This window comes from Dreissena polymorpha, chromosome 1 (assembly GCF_020536995.1).
Source record: "Dreissena polymorpha isolate Duluth1 chromosome 1, UMN_Dpol_1.0, whole genome shotgun sequence".
NCBI lineage: Eukaryota > Metazoa > Mollusca > Bivalvia > Myida > Dreissenidae > Dreissena > Dreissena polymorpha.
In genome coordinates, this window is record NC_068355.1 from 61,662,469 (window position 1) to 61,676,539 (window position 14,071).

Here is a 14,071-nt window from a genome sequence, read left to right on the forward strand (position 1 = left end):
AAGTTCTTATTTCATGTTATAACTTTGGTATGCTTGTACCTAGAGTCTTCAAACTGTGACCTTCAATGTTAAAATGTTAAAATTGTTATAACTTTGGTATGCTTGGACCTAGAATCTCAAACTTGACGTAAAGGTTTGCAAGCACACTTAGATGACCACTGGTCATTTCAAGGTCATTCATTTCAATGTCATTCATTTGAAGGTCAAGGTCACTGTGAACTTAAATGTTAAAATGTTAAAATTGTTGTAACTTTGGTATGCTTGGACCTAGAATCTCAAACTTGACGTAAAGGTTCATATTTGTGACCTTAAATGTTATTGCTGTTCATGTATATGCATGCATTCAAAACATAACACAAGGTTTGCTCATGCCTTGAAAAGTACTTACATTTCATTTTGACCTTTGAACAATATTTCAGTAATTTAAGTATTGCATTGACAAAAACACGAAAGGTACTTTCCTGTCATTTAAATCAAAAATCCGGCTTCAATGCGGTCATCTCCGACCGCAGAACTCTTGTTTATTTTTTTTCTTGATTTTTTACTGGAGCTTTTACGATCCAATGTTTACATTTATCAATATAAAGCATTTAATGAATAAGTTAAAAAAATGCCAAAATCTGTGAAAAGGCCCCTTTAAAATATATAAGTTAACCTGATCCGGTGTAGAAAATAGAAAGTGTTGCATAACTTAAGAATCTGTTGCCTTGAATTTGTTTTAAAGACTGTAAAATATGTTATTATTATTTAAGACTTTCCTTATTTTCCTCAAAATCCGGCGCTTCGCACGATTTTTTTCACCTCAAAATAGGCCAGGCCTTTTCCCCAAATTCAGATTAAAAAACCTGCAGTTATCTCACATGTTCATAATACTTTGTAAAATTTTAATAATTAGTTATCAAAATAGTCGTTATTTACCAGTTAACGGCTTCTTTGAAATATAAGAAACACTATTTACATGCGATAATTTTTCCCAATTGAGCCAATTTTGCGAATAATTTTTTTCCCAAAATGGGGGTTTTTCACGACGCGAAATTCCCAAGATTCCAGTGTGGCGTATTCCCAAAATGGAGCGGAAAAAGCCTGTACAAACTATCAACAACAAATCAAAACATAAATATCCCTATGTCCGAATTTTAAAATATCCGAAATATAGTACATCGGGTGAAAAATCTAATTTTGATTTCAGAAATTGTTGGTGTGTAAATTAAAATATATCCTTCCCAGAACAATATAATAATGAAACTATTTAACAGAAATGCTCACAAATGCCTGTTGAAACAAGTTTTCATGCGGTTTTTGTTGTGGAGAAATTAAATGGAACAAATAAAATGGCGGACGCACTCGGTTGCTATTTTTAACAAAGACCGTTGATTTTGAACTCGCATGTGATAGTCAATTCTAATCGAACTTTAAACATCAAAACATCAAAATGAAGGTAAGAAAAAAAGGATTTTGACAGAAGTTGAACAAAAAGCATTTACCTTCTATTAATCCAATAGCATATTATACACTTTGAGTGATCTTTTTGAAACCATTTTTCATCAGATTGTGTCGGTCAGACGGACCGATTATCTTAAATCACTTGTCGGTCCTTAGAAAAATTTGCCGGTCAGGACCGGCGGACCGACGGTTTTGGCGAACCCTGGTTATGTTTGCCTGTAAAACATGGCTGCCAAGGGGTGGGGTATTTTTCCTTATATGGCTATAGCAAAATCTTGTTAACACAGCATCGTCTGCGCCTCTGGAAAACGGAGGCACTCCCAAAGCAAACGGACCCGTTCCCAAACCGAAATTATAAAAAAATATCCCAATTTCCAAAAATTAAAAAATAACCAATTTTTTAATTTTTTTTTTTAATGAAGTGTCTATAACATTTGTGACTAACCAGTGTTTGTTTTGGTAAAAAATATCTGCTATAAGGTTTTGACTGTACAGTTCTTATCTCAGAGAGTGACTGTAACTGAAAACAAAACTGCAGTACTTGAATAAAAGTTGAACATGCCCAATATTGCATCTGTTTATATAAAGAAGACAAAATAACAAATAAAAACAAATTTATTTGTTAAAACACTGAACTATTTAAGCATGATAAATTCGCAATTTTTTCCCAAATGAGCTGTTTCATTGAAGCAAAAATTCCCAATATGGCCCATTTTGTCGATAAAAAATTCCCAATTTGGTCAGATTCCTTTTCCCAAAATAGGCAGAAAAACCCCTGCTTGGTCAGAAGATTCATCCCAATGATATCCTGGACAAGTTCGAAAATGACGTCCGTTGGTTGAAAAACATGGCTGCCAGGGGACGGGGCATTTTTCCTTATATGGCTATTGTAAAACCTTGTTAACACTCTAGAGGCCACATTTATTTTCCGATCTTCATGAAACTCGCTCAGATGATTTGTCCCAATGATATCCTGGATGAGTTCAAAAATGGTAACCTTGGCTTGAAAAACATAGCGGCCAAGGGGCGGGGCATTTTTCCTTATATGGCGATAGTAAAATCTTGTTAACTTTCTAGTTTGCTCAATCCTCATGAAATTTGGTCAGAACATTGGTTTCCTGTGTAGTAAAGTTTGGTTTTATTATGTCAATATTATGTGACATTAACTGTGTTATGTGATTTTTCATAACACAAAATTTTCATAGTTACAGCGATTTTTTTGTCCAATTGGAAAATGTACCCGTACCGGTCCAATAGGGAAAAATTGAGTCGTGAAAACACTCAAATTGAAAAAAAAATCGAGTCGTGAAACCCTCAAATTGGGAAATTCATGGTGTGTTTGTTTTTATGTTCCCAAATAACTAAGTGTTTTCAAGCTGTCAATATTATATTTACCAAGGTTCAAACCATAGAGCTGCATAGAGAAACTAACAAAATGTTGCATTTTCGAAAAAAAAAATATTTTTTTTTTAACCTTAAATTGGGAATTTTTTGGCCAGCAATTGGGAAATTTGTAGTTTTTTAGTAATTGGGAAAGTGCCGTTTACCGGTACTTTGTAAAGAAGGGAAAAAATCGCTGTGTTAACATAACTGTTTTAGTCATTTACACTTATGATAAGCCTTTCAACTAAGAGATAACTGAAAGAAAGATAACATGTTCATGATTTTGCAGAATTTATGCAGTATTTATCTCCCTTGTTTAACCTGGTTCAGTAATCTATTTTTAGTTCTGCTCTGGAATTTGGGAAGATATTGATCATTGATAAATGCACTGTTCTGAGGGAAAATTGACTACTCTGCCATTGATCTCTTCTGAACTGTATAAAATAAGCTGTTTGGGCTGATTTAAACACCTTGATGCTTTCTTGAAAAATTAACAGCTCTTGAAAAAGGTTGGACTTTTGAAATACTTAAACTCTAAATTATTTTTAACACCAGCATCAAGACATTTTGGCATTATTTTCTAAATTATTCTTATTATTTTGATTATTTTTATTTGGCATTTTATAAATTAGAAAGACTATTCTATTTCAATAACTGTAGTAAATTTTTCTTATTTTTACATTTGATTCTATTATTATTATTATTATACCGGATTTATACAGCGCCCTTTTCATGCAAGAGTGCACGTTCAAAGGCGCTTTACATAAGAACATTTGACGTATCGCAGATACGATGACATTTTGCAACTCTGTTTCAAAAGAAATCGATCAAAACTACTCAATTATGCTATAAAACTACTGTATTATACTATAAGTACTACGTATGCACAGTAACCATAGATTAGAAAGATCAACAAGACACTATAAAACTACCCTATGTGTAGCTATAAGACAATTAATGAAACAATAAAATCTAAAACTTAAACAATAAGTACTATGTAAAACAACAAAAACTAATTATGCTTCCTTTAAAAGGGTTAATTCAAGTTCATGATGATTGAGATTTTATATAATGAATTGAATAAACCACTGCTTATATTGCATAACGTCGCTGTCATTCTCAAACCTCGTAGCTCCAAAATTTTCAAAATATTTTTTTATCTTTTCCAAATATATGAAGTCTGGCGTGTGTTTTGTGCTATATCTCGTAGCTCTACGCCAATCAGAGCCCTTGAAAAAGCCACATGACGAAATGTTGTAGAATGATTGTTGGCTTTTTTCCCGGCGAAAAGTCGTAGCGACGCCATTTCACCTATAAATACGTCGTTTTGTTTGGACAAATTTGACAAAAACGTTTTTATAAATTTGTTTATTTGCAACTACGAGGTTTCCTATCAGGACGAATTGTCGTACCTCATAAAAATGACAAAACTGTGGTGACAAAATATCGTAGCTACCATGTCTGACTGTCAGTATGACTTATCAGTATGACTTACGCGTCTACGGCTTATACCGTATTTTGCATGTGGATGTCTCGGTTGAGTTTGAAAATGGTCGTGATCAGTGAAAAAACATGGCCGCCAGGGAGTGGGGTAGTTTTCTTTATATGTATATAGTGACAACATGAAAACAGTCTAGAAGACACATTTTTTTTCCCAATCTTCATGAAATTTGGACATATCTTGGAAGAGTTAAAAAATGGTTCAGGTCTGTTAAAAAAAACATTGCCGCCAAGGGGCCATTTGTTGTTCATTCTTCATGATACTTGGTTAGAACATTTGTTCCATTGCTATCTTGGGCTGCAAAGAACAGGTCATTTCTTTTTATCTCAGGTGAGCGACTTTGAGCCTTTCAGGCCCTTTGTTTAAACTATTTTTAGCTCATCTATTTTTTGAAAAAAAATTATGAGCTATTGTCATCACCTTGGCGTCGGCGTCGGCGTTGGCGTCCGGTTAAGTTTTGCGTTTAGGTCCACTTTTCTCAGAAAGTATCAATGCTATTGCATTCAAACTTGGTACACTTACTTACCATCATGAGAGGACTGGGAAGGCAAAGTTAGATAACTCTGGCGTGCAATTTGACAGAATTATGTGCCCTTTTTATACTTAGAAAATAGAAAATTTTGGTTAAGTTTTGCGTTTAGGTCCACTTTTCTCAGGAAGTATCAATGCTATTGCATTCAAACTTGGTACACTTACTTACTATCATGAGGGGACTGGGCAGGCAAAGTTAGATAACTCTGGCATGCATTTTGACAGAATTATGTGCCCTTTTTATACTTAGAAAATTGAAAATTTTGGTTAAGTTTTGTGTTTAGGTCCATTTTATTCCGTAAGTATCAAAGCTATTGCTTTCATACTTGCAACACTTACTAACTATCATTGCTTTCATACTTGCAACACTTACTTACTATCATAAGGGGACTGTGCAGGCAAAGTAATGTAACTCTGACTAGCATTTTGACAGAATTATGGGCCCTTTTTATACTTAGAAAATTGAAAATTTGGTTAAGTTTTGTGTTTAGGTCCACTTTATTCCTACAGTATCAAAGCTATTGCTTTCATACTTGCAACACTTATTAACTATCATAAGGGGACTGTGCAGGCAAAGTTATGTAACTCTGACTGGCATTTGGAAGGAATTATGGGCCCTTTATACTTAGAAAATTGAAAATTTGGTTAAGTTTTGTGTTTTGGTCCACTTTACCCCTAAAGTATCATAGATATTGCTTTCATACACTCACAAACTATCATAAGGGTACAGTAAAAGGACAAGTTGCATAACTCTGGTTGTCATTTTTACGGAATTATGGCCCTTTTTTTGACTTAGTAACTTTGAATATATGGTTAAATTTTGTGTTTCGATCCACTTTACTTCTTAAAGCCACACACCTTGAAATGAAATACTTGGCATAGTAAATATAAGTATAAATAAGAAACATATCTTATCTATGCCAATTAGAATATATGTGGTGGTTACAATGTAGAAATCAGTCTATTTTGCACTTAGAAACTTAAAAATAATCGCGTTTGTCGAAATGGACGTATACGTCTAGAAATCCTACTTTCGATTTTAAAAACGGTACCGTTTGAAATATAATAAATTACTAGCTAATTAGGCTACATATTTAATTTTATCTATCTCAATTAGAATATATCTGGTGGTTACAAGGTAGAAATCCATATATTTTGCGCTTAAAACTTAAAAATATTCGCGTTTGTCAAAATGTATGTATACGTAAAGAAATCCTACTTTCGGTTTTAAAATAAAACATATATAAATAAATTACTTGCTAACTAGGCTATGGATTTAATGACACTTTTGCACACTTTCAAATTGCATCTATACGTATTGATTAAAATGTAGTTCATTTCAAGGTGTGTGGCTTTAACTATCAAGGCTATTGCTTTCAAACTTCAAATATTTTCATGCTATCATGAGGTTACTGTACCTGGCAAGTTGAATTATTAAATTTTGCTAAAATTGCCATAACTTCTTTATTTATGATTACCGGTAGATTTGATTGATACTTTGACAAAACTACTCTTAGCTGACATACCACAATAGACTCCACCCAAACCATCCCCCGTGCCCTCCCCCCCCCCAATCCCCCCCTATTTTTTTTTTTTTTTTTTTTTTAAGATCATCTCACAAATGACGACCACACCCTCACACTATACCCCCACCACACCCCCCCTAATTTTTTTTTAACCGATAAAAACACAAATATTTATTTTTATTATGTTATGTTTGAAATACCGTCCAACCATAGCACCCAAGAATCCCCCCACCCCTTTGCACCCAAGAATCCCCCCACCCCTCCCCCCACCTGAATCCCCACCCCCCTAATTTTTTATTTTTTTATTTTTTTTTAAAGATCATCTTACAAATGACCACCCCATCCTCACACTATACCCCCCCCACCCCACCTCCACCCCCCAAATTTCATTTATTTTTTAAATGGTTACCCCCCTCCCCCTCCCTCCCCCGATATTTTTTTAGCATTTTTTTTCGCATTTTTGGAAAATAATGTAATAAATGTCCACATTCCCATGCTATACGCCCCTCTTCACTCCACCCCTCCCTCCTTTGTGATTGAAAATGAGAGTCCCTTCGCCTTTAAAAAGAAAATAGATTGTTTTCTCTTTGTTTCCATGAACGTTTTGAAGCGCATATGGTAGCTGGCCAATCAACATTGAGTTCGCTATGGGGTAATATTGGGTAATTCATGCGCAGATAATGGAATACACAGTTGAAATTGTCGTCTGCATGCAGTATAATGGCCGATGGCAAAAGTCGTATAAAAAATAAGCAAATGAAAATAAGCGTAACACTCAATATATTATTTTTAAGCTGATCACTTTACACTTTTGTACTGTCTATCGATCTGAATTAAAGGATGATAATTAAATAATTAGTTACATGTCGAAGATGTTACACTTTTCTGTTCTTGATTGAAATTAAAATGTTATAATTACTTTGTTGTTTTTTACTCACAAACTATGCTTTTGTAAAGTAATATGTCAACCAAATAGTATATTAATTACGTATTAGCTAGGTTACTCGTTTTCATTTTCTGTAGTCAAACGATATGCACATTTTCATGTGCAAAATGCGTACAATTTTTTGAACTCTCGTTTTCGGACAAAGTATTTTTTGTCGATTATACATGTATTATATTTTTGATGTTCTTTATACAAAAAATAGACTTACGAATACACGTGTGGTGATACGGACGGTGCAGAAAAATATATACCAATTTCCTTTCATGAGGCTGAAGACTTGGAGCTTTATTTGATAATTACCTTTCAGTTTGGTATATGTCGGGAGTTCAATTTCAGAAAAAAATACTAAAAAATAATAAAATCCCTACCTACCTACCCACCCAAATTTACCTGGGTCGGGTTATGCCAAACAAACAATTTTTAAGGATGGCCCGGTCCGTCGGTCCGTCCACCAGATGGTTTCCAGATGATAACTCAAGAACGCTTAGGCCTAGGATCATGAAACTTCATAGGTACATTGATCATGACTGGCAGATGACCCCGATTGAATTTCAGGTCACTAGGTCAAAGGTCAAGGTCACAGTGACTGGAAATAGTAAAATGGTTTCCAGATGATAACTCAAGAATGCTTAGGACTAGGATCATGAAACTTCATAGGTACATTGATCAGGACTGGCAGATGACCCCTATTGATTTTCAGGTCACTAGGTGAAAGGTCAAGGTCACAGTGACTCGAAATAGTAAAATGATTTCTGGATGATAACTCAAGAATGCTTACGCCTAGGATCATGAAACTTCATAGGTACATTGATCATGACTGGCAAATTACCCCTATTGATTTTCAGGTCACTAGGTCAAAGGTCAAGGTCACAGTGACTCGAAACAGTAAAATGGTTTCCGGATAACTCAAGAACGCTTATGCCTAGGATCATGAAACTTCATAGGTACATTGATCATGGCTGGCTGATGACCCCTATTGATTTTCAGGTCACTAGGTCAAAGGTCAAGGTCAAAATGACTCTAAACAGTAAAATGGTTTCAGGATGATAACTCAAGAATGATTACGCCTAGGATCATGAAACTTAATAGGAACATTGATCATGACTGGCAGATGACCCCTATTGATTTTCAGGTAACTAGGTCAAAGGTCAAGGTCACAGTGACACGAAATAGTAAAATGGTTTCAGGATGATAACTCAAGATTGCTTACACCTAGGATCATGAAAGTTCATAGGTAAATCGATCGTGACTGGCAGAAGACCCCAATAAATTTTCAGGTCACTAGGTCAAAGGTCAAGGTCACAGTGACTCGAAACAGTAAAATGGTTTCCTGATGATAACTCAAGAATAATTAGGCCTAGGATCATGAAACTTCATAGATACATTGATCATGACTGGCAGATGACTCCTATTGATTTTGCAGGTCACTAGGTCAAAGGTCAAGGTCACATTGACAAAAAATGTATTCACACAATGGCTGCCACTACAACTGACAGCCCATATGGAGGGCATGCATGTTTTACAAACAGCCCTTGTCTTTCATAGCGACATAAATAGCTCACATTTAGGCATTGTAATCTCAATTCTGGACTTTGCACCTAGCAACAGCAGTTGCACAATAACAAGATTGGTCGATAAATCAACAAGCAACACAACTCGTACATGCTTCTAGACAACAACGTTCTGCAGTTGTCTTTCAGAGTTTCTTGCTATTACGAGAACCATTACATCAAAATGATTGTACGTCCCATGGGACGCAAATTTACAAATATGACGAGTCCTGACTGGCATTTTATGGGTATTTGACGCAGAATATCGCATCCTGTAAAACCCTGGGCCTGAGGGGATGATGACACTGGCTTTGTTTAGGTCTTCATGGCTAATCACGCTTTACATGGCGACCAGACTTTTTAGAACATTTGGCTTACTCTGTATAATTTTATATCCACTAAATTTGCGAACCAACACTTATGTCAATTGTCGTTTCGGAAAACACTCAACATGCTATGTTGGCACTCGTTCTACGCTGTATTACATTTATAATCTTATTGAGTTTGTTGGGGAAAATGTGGCAACTTTTGTCAGACTTTTTGCAATTGGGGAACAGACAAATATCAGGTAATTTTGGGCAAAAAAATCTTTTGATATGGCTAAAGTGACAGTGATTTTTTTGCCCAAAATTACTTCTAATATTCGACTGCTTCCCAATTGCAATTTTTTTTTTCAAAAATCTGACCAAAATTTCCTAAAAAATGCAAACATTTTCTAATAAACCCAATACAATAAAAAAAAATAACAGCAATTATGTCATAGAACAAGTGCCAACTGAGCCTGTCATGTTGTCCTGAGTGAGAATCATGTGATGAGTTTATTTCCAGGTTTTCAACAGCTGCCTGAGACATGTCACGTTTCTTCAAAGGGTCCGACTCAGAGTCGGAAAGCTCATCAGGTGAAGATGAGATGCAACAGCAGAGACCGGTTGCCTCAAAGTATGGAGTTCTCTAGCCATCTCACAGTTTTTTTCTTGATTTGGGGAAAGGGCAGGGCCTTCCTTTTTTTTGGGGGGGGGGGGAATTCTTGACAAAACTTAAACAAGGGAAGGCAATTCCCAAGGAAAGCACTTTAAAGAAATTCTCTTAGTGGAATTGGGCCTTTCTCTTGGGCCCTTGTAAAAGAAGGAAGAAAGCTCTGCATCTTGTTATACTGTCTAAGAGTACATACAAATTTAATAATAATGTTTTTTTTTATGGGCTTCAAGCTAAGTTTTAACAAAAATATATAAAATTAGTAAACATTATAAAGCCACACACCTTGAAATGAAATACATGACATGGTAAATTTAAATGTAAATAAGAAACATATTTTATCTTTGCCAATTAGAATATATCTGGTGGTTACAAGGTAGAAATCCGTCTTTTGTGCTTTAAAATAAAAAATAATTGTCAAAATTGACATGCGTGTAGAAATCCTATTTTCGGTTTTAAAATTAAAAAATTTAATAAATTACTCGCTAACTAGGCTATTGATTTAAAGCCACACACCTTGAAATGAAATACATGGCATACAATGTGGTAAATTTAAGTATAAATAAGAAACATATTGTATCTATGCCATTTAGATTATATCTGGTGGTCCGTCTCTATTGCGCTTGCAAACTTAAAAATAATCACGTTTGTTGAAGTGGACGTATACGTCTAGAAAATCCTACTTTCGGTTTTAACAGCGGTACGTTTGAAAAATAATAAACTACTGGCTAACTAAGCTATAGATTTAATTTTATCTATCTCAATAAGAATATATCTGGTGGTTACAAGGTAGAAATCCGTCTTTTTGTGCTCTAAAACTTATCGCGTTTGTAGAAATGTATGTATACGTATTGAAATCCTACTTTCGGTTTTAAAATGTAAACAAATAATAAATTACTTGCTAACTAGGATATAGATTTAATGGCAATTTTGCACACTTTCAAATTGCATCTATATGCATTGATTAACATGTACTTCTTTTCAAGTTGTGTGGCTTTAATAACAATTTTGCAGATGTTCAAATTGCATCTATACATGTATGTATTAATGAACATGTATTTTATTTCAAGGTGTGTGGCTTCAAGTCTGACTAAGCTTATCATAGTCTGTTTCTTTTGCCTGTAATGTAATGAATATTATACTATAGCTATGCTTTAAGTCACAAAACTCACATTCATGTAGATTATTCTTGAATATTTACCAGTCCAGATAAATTATAATTCTATTTCTTAGTTGAACATCTTGGCATGAATTTTTTGTTTTAATATATTCAATGAACTGTTGTTAGAAGGTTCTGTGACATTTATCTTAATTTCTTTCTCTTCAGAGCGTTTCAGTTCTCAGATGATGAAGAAGAAACTAAAAGAGTTGTCCGAAGTGAGAAAGACAAACGGCAAGTTACTTAGTATAGTTTTATTATGCCCCCGGATCGAAAGATCGGGGGAATATTGTTTTTGGCCTGTCTGTCTATTCATTCATTCATTATACCCCCATTACCAATGGTAATGGGGGCTATAGAGGAGTCACTTTGTCGGTCGGTCTGTCAATCTGTCCCGAAAGCTTGTCTGGGCCATAACTAAGTTGTTCATGGTGAGATTTTAAAATCATTCGGCACAATTGTTCACCATCATTGGACGGTGTGTCCCGTGAAAGAATTACGTCGATATCTCAAAGGTCAAGGTCACACTTTGAGTTCAAAGGTCAAAAATGGCCATAAATGAACTTGTCCGAGCCATAACTTTGTCATGTATTGTGAGATTTTAAAATCATTTGGCAGAATTGTTTACCATCATCGGACAGTGTGTTGCGCAAAAAAATAACGTAGATATCTCCAAGGTCACACTTAGAGTTCAAATGTAAAAAATGGCCATATATGAGCTTGTGCGGGCAATAACCATGTCGTTCATTGTGAGATTTTAAAATCATTTGGCACATTTGTTCACCATCATTGGAGGGTGTGTCGCACGAAAGAATTACGTTGCTATCTCCAAGGTCAAGGTCACACTTTGAGTTCAATGGGCCATAACTATGTCGTTCGTTGTAAGATTTTTGAAATCATTTGGCTCATTTGTTCACCATCATTGAACGGTGTGTTGCGCGAAAGAATTACATTGATATCTACAAGGTCACACTTAGAGTTCAAAGGTAAAAAAAAGCCATGAATGAGCTTATCCGGGCCATATCTATGTTGTTTATTGTGAGATTTTAAAATCATTTATTCACCATCATTGGACAGTGTGTCGCACAAAAGAAACTTTATGGGAAGCTTCACTACCAAAAGGAGATGTACATACTATCAGCGGGTTCTGGTCAGATGATTTTTCACAGAGTTATGGCCCTTTGAAATTTTCTTTAACAAAATTATTGTCCCCCCAAACTACTGTGCCCTCATGATGTTTCCTTTTATCTAATATATAGTGCAATAATGTGACAAAAAAACTTTGGTTAGCATCACCCGTCTCCGACGGTTTCTTGTTACAAATATTATTCTACTCTCTAAAACAAATGTTGTCATACAAGCAAACACATTTCGCCAGGGATTCGGCACTACTGTGACAAGCTCTTGTTATACATAGTAGTTACAAAATTGCATGGGTGAAAGTTGAAAAAACCCAAAATACTGAAAAAAAAATCTGGGGGCCTGGGCCGATAGGGCCCCCGGTGGGGTCCAGGGCAAGGCCCTGGCCAGGGGTCCAGGGGGCCGGAGGCCCCCGGAAGCTCCTGCATTTTAGCTTATTTAAAACGAAGAAATCACTTCTCCTGAGCTTAAAGACACCTGTATTTTTAAGTTATTCAAAACAGAAAAAAACAGTTTGGGTAGAAAATATCTTTAAAATTTCATGTAGATTAACATTGATGAACATATTACAGTAATACATTTTCTTTCTTGTATTTTTATGTAATTAGTTTGAATATCTTATCTAGATATTTTTTAAAGAAATTACTGAAGCACTTAATTTGTCTTCTATCAAAAGATTAAACTTTGAAATTAAAATGAAGCATTTTGTGTAGTGTCTTTTGATCAGATAAATTTTGTAATAAAATAGCTTCTTAATTCTCTTAAACCATGCATTAAAAATCACATTATTTTCACTTGTTAAAACATTATTTCATGATACACCAGAAGTTCAGAACTATATCTTCTTTATTCTTTTCCACTTCCTTCCTGTTCCATCGCTACTTGTGTCCGGTTTCCTCTTAATCCCTGAATGTCTGTTCTTCAACCTTACTAACTTTGCAATTTTTTTGGCACGTTCAAGTTTCAACAGCTGAACTGAAGAGTCCAAAACTGCATCTTCTCTTTTCTTCTTTTCCTCTTTCATTTCCTTCAGATATTTCTGATAACTGGAGTAAGCAGAAATACAGGCCTTTTTCATATTTGGTGTGACTTTAAGGTCTGTACTTTTCACATTTTTTTTCCTAAGAGCGGTCTTCACAATTGCTACGGCTTCATAATTGACAACTGTCATCTTTGTCCGGTCTTTTTCAATAATGTCGTTAACAAAACAATAGTGCCCATCACACAAACATGATGTAAAATAATTATTTTTATGTAGATTTGGGTAGTTTTGGGGTAGATTTGGGAAGATTTTGGTAGATTTGGGTAATTCGTGCCGCCGTTATCCAGACCTTCGCCACCGATCATTCGAATTTCGATACGGGTGGGAAAAAAACACAAATAAGAGATATTAAAAATATTCACCTGATTTGATTTCCACGTCCGGTAATTTTTCAAATGCGTTACATCCTCAGCGTGAGACTTGAACGCCTTCTTCCCATTAGATTTGTAGTTTATCGTTTTGAAACAAATTTCACAATAGGCGCTACCCGGAGTGTTTGGTTTTTTCAGCCAATCTCCCCATTTCTCACCAAGAGAGCCTCTTTCGTTGAGCCATTCCCATCGCCACTTGTTCTTAACACCACTTTCAAGTTCTTTGGTGTTATACCCCGGAGGTAAATACATAATTTTATCGGTTGTTTGGGTTTCGGAAAAAAGTTACTTCAACTTGTCCGCCATATGCTTTTGAGAGATTTATTTTCGTAACGTTGATTTTAATTGGTTGACCGATTAACGTAAACCAATCAAAACGCGTGTTTGGAAACCGAGTCAGATTCCGATTTACTTCGAGTTATTCCGTGTTGTAAACCATTTCGTAGACATCGGAGACAAAGGAATCGTAAATTATCGGCAGATTTTGCCAGACTATTCTAATGA

The 14,071-nt window shown here is 35.2% G+C and overlaps 1 protein-coding gene across 7 annotated transcripts in view; it reads left to right on the forward strand.

Moving 5' to 3' along the window:
- LOC127831590 (eukaryotic translation initiation factor 3 subunit C-like) overlaps positions 1-14,071 on the forward strand; it is a 99,624-nt gene that overhangs the window by 23,498 nt on the left and 62,055 nt on the right. For all 7 annotated transcript variants that reach the window (XR_008026419.1, XR_008026420.1, XR_008026418.1 and 4 more), the window contains 2 exons: positions 9,709-9,819; positions 11,183-11,248. Coding sequence is in view for 4 of the 7 variants with exons in the window: in XM_052356584.1 (XP_052212544.1) it covers positions 9,731-9,819; positions 11,183-11,248 (155 nt within the window). In the remaining 3 variants the exon portion in view is untranslated. The remainder of the gene's footprint in view (positions 1-9,708; positions 9,820-11,182; positions 11,249-14,071) is intronic.